This window comes from Plutella xylostella, chromosome 22 (assembly GCF_932276165.1).
Source record: "Plutella xylostella chromosome 22, ilPluXylo3.1, whole genome shotgun sequence".
In the NCBI taxonomy this organism is placed as follows: Eukaryota; Metazoa; Arthropoda; class Insecta; order Lepidoptera; family Plutellidae; genus Plutella; species Plutella xylostella.
In genome coordinates this window covers 7,597,166-7,608,610 of record NC_064002.1, presented here as the reverse complement: position 1 = coordinate 7,608,610, position 11,445 = coordinate 7,597,166, and the positions used below count along the sequence as shown (strand labels likewise).

The 11,445-nt window shown below is 37.8% G+C and overlaps 1 protein-coding gene across 1 annotated transcript in view; it reads right to left on the bottom strand.

The window, feature by feature from the left end:
• Positions 1–1,605: 1,605 nt before the first annotated feature.
• LOC105382086 overlaps positions 1,606–11,445 on the bottom strand; it is a 37,212-nt gene continuing 27,372 nt past the window's right edge. Inside the window, exons 5-9 of the mRNA XM_038105457.2 lie at positions 8,954–9,087; positions 7,824–8,156; positions 5,260–5,383; positions 2,380–2,446; positions 1,606–1,941 (exon numbers count right to left, since the gene is read on the bottom strand). Of these exons, the coding sequence (XP_037961385.2) occupies positions 1,923–1,941; positions 2,380–2,446; positions 5,260–5,383; positions 7,824–8,156; positions 8,954–9,087 (677 nt within the window). The 3' untranslated portion in view covers positions 1,606–1,922. The remainder of the gene's footprint in view (positions 1,942–2,379; positions 2,447–5,259; positions 5,384–7,823; positions 8,157–8,953; positions 9,088–11,445) is intronic.

Here is an 11,445-nt window from a genome sequence, read left to right as displayed (position 1 = left end):
ACGGTTTTTTATAAGTACGTATCTGATAAGTTCGTAAAGTAGTAAAACATATAAAATGATGACATTAACACTGAATACTGACAGATACTTCCTAGTAACAACCGTTATTACGTTACATACGATAAAAGTATGAAAGCCTCATTAAATATACTGCACTGTGTACAGTGTCAGATTATTCAGCGACGTCAAAAATCAAAATTCATTAAAAGCGCGCAACCCTTTATCCGCAATTTCCACGCAGATTTCGGGTCGCCATCAGCCACGACGCGGTCCGTGATATCACGTCACGTCTCGTCATGCGTCTCGCGACGTGACGACACGTGACGACACGCGACGAGCTGTCATCCCCGCGCGAGCGTGAACATTGAACGCGAAACTTGCACCTGCCCGCCCGTATTGTCTAAACAACGAATCTGTTGATAGTTACATTTGTATGTCAAACCCCAAACATACAAATAATTACATACAAATAGTACGTAGGTATAATTAATGAACGTTTTTTTTAAATTAATTAGCATAGAACGACGGGTGCCAAACATTGCCAAACATTAACTTATTAATGAATATTTCACTTCCCTTATTTTAAACCAATCTACGTGCGTTACGTTATACCGCCTTTTACATACTTCCCTGTATACTGCGGATTTGCAGTGGATGCTTTACCTTACATAATGCATATTGGCGTGGATATGCCTCGTGGCCAGTCGTAACCATCTATACAGCCTTAGACTAACAATATTCGAACGAGATGGTGTGTCACTTATAAAAAGCAAACGACTGTCGGCATTTTGTTTGCTATCAAACCGTTTTCAGTTCAACCTAATGATAACCATGGTAACAATGAACAAGGTCACACATCTTCCTACCGTACTGATTCAAAAGAAAAACTTAGTGGTAGAAGTAGAGTATTACTTGTCTATACGTTTCTTTTGCATTGACATTCCATCTTGTTGGTATATTGTAAATCTGAGTATACAGCACTGTGAAACTGAGCAATGATGCCTGCAGGCACTCCTCTAGTCTGCTGTACTTTAGCTTGATGAAGTTGCTGTGGCGGAAAATAGTAACAAATTATTAAGCCGAAAGTCGGTGACTCAGGGGCAGGCAGGCGGGTTGTGGGTTTGACATAATACAAAAGTATATGTCTTTCTGAAGATATATTATATAATTTTATTACAATTGGATAAAAAACTTGCTAATAATCTACTTACGAAGCTGACTGTACTATATATGTAATATGTACACCTTCAGAAAGTTTAAAATGACAAAAATTCAAACTTGTATTTAGACGGAGTTTTACTGTAAAAGTTTGAAACGAGGAAAAACTAACCCTATTCCCATGTGTTACAGGTTTCATGGGTATTATACTGTATGTAGAATGAAGTCTCACTTAGTAAGTTCAGTTTTTAACAGCGACTAGAGTTCAGCCATAAAGAGTTCCATCGTTCAACTATTATTATTATCGGATTGCGGATTATTTACATACGAAGTTAAATACAGAGTGATTCGAGAGCCGTGAGGATGATTAACTGTATACATACTCGTAAATGTCGTGTTAGTCCTGCTCACAGCTACCAAATCAACCTGTATATGAAAACACAAACATAAAAACAGAGAATTCCTTTATTTCATGAATCTTATGTCGTCATCAGTAACAATACGTACATCATAAAGTTCATCAAGCAAAACATTACTAGTTATTTCCTTTTACTAATACATCTATTATAAAACTAATTATTTACAGGTAAAAAATCGATCACTACGTCTGATTCACAAATCCCAATAACATTCCATTCAAGTATTCATCCTTATTGTTTTTCATTTACATTTCTCGTCACTCGACCAACGTGTCTAACACTGATTTTATTTATATGAAAGAAGGTTTACTTTATTTCCACTTATAATTACCACTAATGTGACGATCATCGGTGTTGAAAAGACCTGGGGACAAATAAAATATATCAATGTTTTGTTAGGCGATATTGTAATGATGTGCACACAAGACAAGTCATAGCAGCCATCCACGACAATAGTTTCATGTCACTTGCAAGCGAGCCACACGCTTTTAACTAGACACGAAATTAACTAACATATAATAATGTACTTAACATTAAATCTAATGCCAGTTATCTCTTATGGTGTTGGAAGAGATCCTTAATTAAAATAGGCCTATTATCATAATTAAATTTTGATCTTAATCTTCTGTCAGCAATAACTTTATTGGCTAGATAAGCCGTTTTGTACGACATTATACGAGCCAGAAATAGAACCTGGGGATCCATAGTAAGAAGCAGAAGAATATTTGTACAATAAAGAGTTAAATAAATAAATAAATATTTTTAATAAAATGTAAAATAGGGGACAGAACCAGCAACTTACCAATGAAAATAGAGAATGAAATTGAGGCCGAGCGAGATGGCTGTTTGCGACCGCGTGCTGTGCAACCCTGAAACAAACACACGCCGGTCAAATAACACCAGAGACCATGTATTTCAGCTGAAACGGCAAGGTGTACCAACATTAGGGCACTTTAATTCAAAAGATAGTGGCCAAAACCCGAGTTCGGGGTTCCACGGAGGGATTTCCTGAGTCACAAACAACAGTCCCTTCCGTTCAAATAAGTGGAAAGGAAAGTACAAACGAAATGTTTCAAAATAACTTTGTGCAGGTCTGTAGATACGCTCAAAGTGCTTTAATTATAAAGAAAATTTAGGATGAATAAGATAAAAGAGGTTAAAAAAACTTTGGACACGCAAAAGTTTGCGTTAAAAGCTTGTTAATTTAAATGAAAACGAGGCAAGGAGTGTGTTGGACACTGTGGAACTCTCTTACTCAAAATTATTTTATTCTGTGATCTTTTTTAATTTATTTTTAATAGTTAATTAACTATGTTAAATTTTCCGTCGTTACCTACTCACTGCCTCATCGTGCATTATCTAGAATAGTAGGATGGTATTTTTTTTCTTTTCGTTTTATACTTTTAGAATATAACATATCAGTTTTGTTAATTTATTCAATGCTCGATTTTATTCGATATGTTTGATATTTCTTTCCTATAGAGAAAACCAAGAATCACAAGACATTTTATCACACATTTTAATCAAATCAAATACTACGCATCACACGCCTACTCTACTGCTTCTTAGATACCTCAAGTGTATTTTTAAAACCGCAATTTCCAATTTCCGTAGTGTTGATTCCGAAGCAAAGACAGCCACAGAGCGACCCCATTACAAACACAATGAGACGAGAATGAACAGCGGCGACGGGCGCGCGCCCTGTGGGTGCACCAATCACCTGTCGTTTTCCAAATGTACCATCGGGGAATCCACCGATAGCCTACGCAAATGGCTGTGCCCGTAATAATCTATTTAAGTCTACGTAAGGTTGCCTGTAAGAGATCGCTCTTAGCGATAAAGCTATTGTTCCAATGAACAATAGCTTTATCGCTAAGAGCGATATCCTAGTTTATAAGTTTTCTGTGTACTTATGTTTTAATTTGTGGTGACCAATAAATATATATTCTATTATTTTCTATTTATTGCTGGACATGTGCTTCCTCAAAGATTAGAAGTTATTCGAAAGTTATGCGACTAAGGGGGTTTTCAAAGTTGGTTGAAAAGCTCATTGCCATGACCTCCACACTTGGCAGGTGTATTGCAGATATCACACAACATAAAAGAAAGAAAGAAAGAAAAAGGGATTTATTTCGTCCAACACACAAAACAGATAAATAAAACAAATAAAGATACACTAGGTTACAAAGTGTCTCAAACAAAATGGTCACCCTCTCAACATAATGTCACAGAAGCCGCTGACGCTGATTTTCATCAGGTGGCCGCGAGTCGTGCTCGGTGCAGTGTAAAAAATTATAATAATACTTAATTTATATTTTAGAATAAACAGGATGGTAAGCCATGACTGAACATTAACATTAAATCATCCAGGTATCTTTAAATAAATATCTGCCCCGGCCGGAAACCTGCATTCTCGCACGACCACTTTAGGACGGTATATTGCTTTTAAATCGGGACAGAATACATTTCCCCGATGGTACATCTCCCGCCAAAATCGTGTGTAGACTTGCGGTGGAACAATTCTGGCCATGGTGTTGCGAAATTTTGTTAACACAGGGCCGTGGCATGGTATGCAGATTAAGCTGAGATAACATTCTAATGATGTTACACTCGCTTTGTAGGTCGGATGATGTGAGCGAGCGAGACAGAGAACTGTTAAAAAAACTTTATTGTAACCAACGTATATGCATACTAAGCTTCATTACTGTAGTTGTATGTACCTATACTGCGATTTTTAATAAAAAAATATCTAATCAATAAATTAATTAAGTAACATTACTCGATTAATACATAAGCCGCACTTCTGAACAGATAATTTGAAATGCAAGTCATTCTTACTTATCATACTCGAGAAGTAGATATGTGTAGGTAATTAAAATTTATTATATTTGATACATAAACGCCCTGAAAAAAATACTTTAAAACATAGAAGTTTCCTTTACTTACTTTCCTTTAGGAAACCTTCTAATTTCGGGCGAAATTCGCAGTTATTTAAGGATTTAACTACTTACTTTTTTGTAAAATTGCCATGCCATTTGTGTTGCGGGCTTGCCGTTCGCAACTAGCTTCACATTCTCGGGCGTAAACTCCGTGTTTATACTCGAGGCTCGCTGACAAAGTTTCCCGATAATTTTATATGCGCAGGTGCGTACTTTCCTTATTGTTTGATTTTCGAGTTGAACCCAGTTTTAACGAATGCTATAAATTACCTTCAAAGTGTTTGTTTTGTCTAAGCTTTTCCCGTATTTCTTTAAAGTTATACTTTACTATACTTTTCTTCTTATTAATACTATACTTTTCTTTGCTATGTATAACTGAAATTCGTAAATTGTTTACAAGAGAAATATTATAATAGTCTATGCAGATGTTAAACAAATATAATAGGGTATAACAGCCACCAAAAATAGTGTCTCAGATAATGACTTCATAATCGTCTGTCATAAAAAAAACACTGGTATAAAATATCCATGATATTAACTAATATCAAAACTAAAAATTCTACGTATTTATGTCTGAACTCTATCAACTAACAATCGAAGGCTATCACGGGGCGCAATTGAGTCGTGACAAAAGTTCTCCGTTGCACTCGCTTTGAGGTTGCGCGATATGAGTGAGGGCGATGCAAAAATTTAGTCACGTTTTAAATGCGCTCTGTGCTAGCCCTTCTAAATCTTATATTTACCTGAGTTGGAGTCCCTGCTGCCCATGACGGGCGCTATCTGCGGGCGCTCCTCGTCCAGCAGCAGCACCCCGCTGCCAGACCACGCCGACAGCACGCGCGCCACGCACGTCACGTTCAGACGACCCTGGGTGCCAAGAAGTAAGGGTTATTTTTGAATGAGGATTAAGGACCTAAGTCTGCGGGTACGAAACTTGCGACGGGACGGGGGAGCGACGGCGGGGTGGCGCGACAGCCATACCATTATACCATATTACCATACAAAAACTATAAGCTTTGTTTAACAAGTGTTTAAAACTAAATTTGACAGCTCTAAAAATCTGTTAAACACTGTCTTAGTTTTTGCGGTAAGGCCCAAGCGTTGTGTACGAAACGGGCGGCGACGGCGGAACGGCGCGATCGAGCGCCGCACCGCCCCGCCCCGCCATCGCTCCACCCGTAGCAAGTTTCTTACCCGCAGACATAGCCCCAACCAACACTTGTTTATTTATACACACTTTATTTATTGTATACATAACATACATACACAAAATACATAGTAAGTAAATAAATGCGGGCTCATTGCCATATATTTTTTTCCCAGCCAACCCTTGATTGGTGGAGAACTACGGAAAATATACGAAATAAGTTGTGATGACCCTGTACACCAAGGTATAAGGATTGAGGACATTATTAGCCCCAAACAACACATCACGTTCAATGACGACCGTGAGGTAATTTTTGAATGTGGACTTAGGTCCTAAGAGGTCCTAAAATAATATCACGTTAAGTTGACCCTCTTCGTTAAGGTATAGGGGTCACTATTGAAGTTTTTGTGTTTTAGACGACGATGTTCGTAGATAATAATTTAACCTACGTATTTTTTAAGTTTCAGCGTTTTAGATGTCCCTTTGGATGAATAAATAATTCGCGATGAGACAACGTAGTTTAAATATGTACACACATACATAACCACACAAACACAAAGGCCACGAACAGGAAAGTGTACAGTGGGACGCTGACGCAGCCATAACCTTAGACAAATAGCAGGAGCTGATTGGTTCAAAGAGGCTGGAGAAGTTTTGAGTCAGACCCTGTAATAAGTCTACATCTATTGCAGATGATGATCATGTGTACTAAGCTACACGGTTTACAACACGTTGTTAAACAAAATTCATTTTTGTTCTATTGAAAGCTCCGATAGTCGAATATTCCCTTAGTTATGTTATGTTTGTTCAAAATCTGTCGACCCGTTTAAAAGTTATGAGTTTTATTGTTTTCAATTTCAGGGGATTTCATTTAATTTTAACTTGGTCGGGTTATTAGATTAAAACTTTTGCGTGTTTCGTATTTTATGGAACATTATGCGCAACCACGAGCATCGGGCATTCGCGCTATGTCATTGTGGGCTAGTTCTAATTAGTCGCTGGTTCGTTAATTGAAACCAAGTGTCAGTTTAGCACAATAGCAATAGTTCAGCGTCAATGATGAATTAGATAAATTAATCTGATTATGATTTAATCAGTGGTAAGTACTAATCAAGTGAAATCTTATTTTCTAAACGGTAATGTATGTAACGTGGACTGAAGGTATATGTAATATCTTACCCACTATACTTTTACATTGGAGCTTTATACAGAATAGAGGTTTATTTTCCCTTATTAATATTATTTATGTGCATTAGTTATAAGAAACGTTATAACTACGTATGTATTTACAAAAACAAAATTAATCTCTTCTGCTTAAGTAAGACTGAATTGACTTTCAGCTGTTTACGATTGCGGAATCACTTTACGATCATGGCATCAGAAATGAGTTATAATTTTAATAACACGTTATGTAATTAATAGCCTAGCAACATTGGTAGTGATTAAAATACGCAAATAATTACTGCCCAACTTAATTTAAACAACATGGTTGGTAATAGCTAGCTCATCTTATGTTAATTTAGTGACTAAATAGACAGAATTATCTAATAAAGTATGAGTACTTTCCACCCAGATACAGAGATTTTTACGACGTTATTTAATCCAATCTGAATTGCTGCGTGTTGATAAAAAAATATTATTTTACCGTTTCTAAGGGAACGCTATTTCAATTTAGTTCTTTAAGAAAATATCTAAGTAAAAGGATAAAAAGAAAAGTTATGAAGAAAGGTGGTGTTATTTTATTTCTTGTTACTAGAGCACAGTACTTGTAATGTGTGCCATGATCCTTACGCTTTGACAACCTTGCATGATTTTTGTATTTTTTGTGGCTTCATATTACCTATTATTTTATTGATACCGTACATGTTATAAATATATCAGATAGATTAAAAACTAATAATTGAGGCAGCGACAGATAACTTTATTACTCAATTATTAGTCATTTATATTTCATTCTATTCAATAAATTTGTTTCGGTCTATGGATATTATAATTTTATTTAGCCTTCCTTCCCTTTTTCTCATTACCTATAGCTCCTCAAAAAACATACATTTAATAACGTTAGATACATTATGTAGTATAAGTTAAGATTCACTGAGAAAAGTCTTTCGCTCACTCGCTTTAACACTCTAAGAAAGGATAAATGAGATTAAAACTTACCTTTGTAAAATGCGCCGCTTGCACCCTCACCACGAGTTGACTAAACGACGCCGACTTATTCGACTTTTCTTCCTCTGAGCTAATGTTCAATTTACTGACTACCAAGTCCGCCCTTTCGAGCTCCGCCCTCTCTTTCACCTTCCCACTGTCGTCCACCCCCAGGGCGTCCACGCTCCCTGGTATATCTACTTCTGTTACTGGCTCTTCGAACCCAGATATCGCGTCCCAAGGACTGAATATAATCCGATTGGCGTCTTCTAATGACGCGTCGGTAAACGCTGGCTTTCTTCTCTGAGGATACAGAGGCTCTTGCGGGATGTCCAAGCCTTTCACCTGTTGAAACAAGTTAGATAATTGTGATTATTTGTCGCTTTGTACACTGCCAACCAAAACATTGATTAAGCTAGCCTTAAGCGAAACGTCCGGGCTAAATCACAACATTATTCTCGCAGCATTCGAGTCGAAACGAGGACAACCCAATTCTAATTTCCTATTCCATTCGAGCAAATGTTCATTATTTCCGCATTGCCTAAGTCGCTCCTACTTAGTACGAGATCAGTTTACAAAAAGAAAAGGGTCATCTAATACAATTGTCTGTACAGAAATTAGTATTCCCTGTGCAATTAGGCGTTCCACAACTTGTTAGAAAGTCAATCGTTGCCGACAAGGGCAAGATAAGGGACCGCTTACACACCTTATTAGGTCGGAGGTCGTGTGGGCAGATTTCCGGAATTATTCATCGGGGGATTTATTACTTTAGGGGACATTTTCAAATGATTAATTTAGGTATGAGATAAGTAATTACTTAAGCTCAATGTAGGCCATCGCAGACACAATTTGAATTTTAATAAAATGTTAATCAAAAACAAGATCTCTGCGCTTATTACCTTAGTACGAAATCAGTTTACAAAAAGAAAAGACAAAAAATATATAAATGATATACATTCAGTAGCTAAGTAGCTGAATCCGTTAGCAAGCCAGGCGCTGCACATACCTACAAGCCGTTGGCCAGCCAAGTGCTGTACATACCTTTAAGCCGTTGGCCAGCCAATTGCTACATACCTGAAAGCCGTTGGCTATCCAGGCGCTGCACATACCTAAAAGCCGTTGGCCAGCCAATTGCTACATACCTGGAAGCCGTTGAGCAGCCAGGTGATGTTGGCGGGCGGGTTGGCGGGCGCGGCGCTGCAGTTGGCCCGCAGCATGTCTCCCGCCGAGTACCAACTCTTCTGAGCTCTCACCTCCGGCGGCGCGTCAGGGAGCTCTAGGGAGAAAATGTATGTTATATAGTGCTGTGAAAGTGGGTATGAATGACCGGAAAACAGGTGTGGAAGTAGGTCTTTTCGGCCATAGGGAGTTTTACTTTCTTGCAGTTGTCAAACTTTAATGTGAAGTGCCACGTCAGTTCGTAGCGAGGAGGTGTGCTACGCCGCTACGGCGTAGCTATCCATAGCATCGTCGCATAGATAAAAAAATAGGATTTCCAATCATTCATTTACATAATAGGTGATTCTATGGCCGATCTTCCTTTTAAAACTAACCGGATGCAAACACGTTGAATGTTAAATTGAGCAAATTATAAAAATTCTATATTAAATTAGAAAGGGAATGGGAGGGAATCAGACTTTTCAAAACATAAATTTCAACCAAAATGACAGAGTAGTCCAGCATGTCATCATGGCAATGTTAGGTAGAGTACCTAGAAATGTAGGTAATGGAACAAGCTGCACATTTTGATCTTGTTCTTCAATTATTGTCCTACCCATTAGGGTACACCGTATATTTTGTAGAACAGTGATTAAATTACATATAAATCGGAGAATAAAACCTACCACAGCAACATAAAGTTTTTCCTTTAGAAATTTTCGTAATTACTTTACTACGAATTAAACCTGTTCGTATAAAACGTCCATTAGCGTTATTTCAGAAAATCCTTTCGTAGAATTATTTCACAAAATTCTCGAATAGGTAAGATTTTATAGGTACCTACCTATATTTTTGCACCTAAATAATCCGTAATCTATGTATAATAGTAAAGTTCTCTATTCTGCTTATATTCTATCCAAATTTATGTTTTTAAAAGAGTATTTTTATTAACCTACCTGAATTTATGTCCGATTCAGCCATATTGTGTTGTAAACCTGTAAACTATTGTTACTCAGATAAACTCAGATGATGAAAACTAGGAATTATTGTTTTTTTTTAATAACCCACCACCCAAAAGCACAAAACACTTTCCTAAGTAGGTAAGATTAAATCTAAAAATGTAGAAAATAGAAACTGTATAAACTTCTACAACAAAACCACACTTCGTATTCTAAAGCAACTATGATATAGGTATATCTGCCGTTTCTGGGAACATCTCTGTGATCTGAGGGGGAGCGCAGAATTTCATAATTGGCGCTTAAAAGTCCCTTTAATACTGCCTAACCATGTAAACCGTCAAAGCATTGTCACCAAGTACTCCCGTGAGCCGCGCGACTAATTATTTTGTAGAGAGGAAGCGTAAACAAATTTTGAAAGCCGGTACAGGAAGAAAAATATAGTGTCGCGATAAATCACGGGGTGGCGCCACGTCCGCCGCGCGCGTTGCATATTCATCTCTCATACGCGTCCGTTTCATTTAAAGCCGCAGAAATACACGGGACGGTTCAAACGCCGAACGGACAAAATGGCGGTGGCGAAACTAAAACTCGCCTGCTTTTGTTTGCCCGCAGCGCCCCCTATCGCGGCAAAGCGCGGGAACTCCGCCGAGCAAAGTTTTAAGTGTTTACATTCCTGTTCTGTCGCTTTTTGCCAATTCTACTTAATGGGAACTCGGCGAGTTTCTCAGCACCTCGTTTAATTTGGCAGCTGAAGTATACTTAGGTATACTTTATTTGTGTTTGTTTAAATCGCGAAACTCGACCGAGACGCGTGGCCTCAATAAATAACCTTGTTTCAGAGGGTTATAACTGCATCATACATTACGCTGACATCAACAATACTTGAAAGATTTTATGGGTTTCATTCATTCCGCATTTAATAAAATGCAACATTGTAGAAGGCACAAATTAAATTTTAATGGAAATTTCTATGCGACGATGCTACGGATAGCTACGGCGTAGCGGCGTAGCACACTTCTTCGCTGCGAACTGACGTGGCACTTCACATTTTTATTACTTGCCTCCGCGAGGACTTAGAATGCTCAATTGTATCTTCCACTTGACGCTACGCAAGTCAGTTTAAACGGAAAGTTAACGGAATAAAACCCAGTATAATAGAAAATACTCAGGTACTAAAACCAATAAGTACTTAATTTACTAGTTCTGTGGTGTGTTATTTTTGTAGGAACTAACTCATTTCAACTTTAAGGGTCAAACTGTTTGCACTGAGGGTGGATCTATATCTTTAACTGAAACTCCTTAACATGCGTTCTTGTCTTAACAATAAAAGTCAACCGTTCGAAATTATCTAGTAATTTGTATCTAGATGAGGACATATTACCTACCATGTTATACAATCGCGATACAGAGAATCCTGACAAGCGTCGGTGATTGGATGGCTTGACACGCACTTACAGTCCATTCGTTCGGTAAAGGCCCGAGACCCGCCGTGAATGTATACCCAATATAGTTTCTAT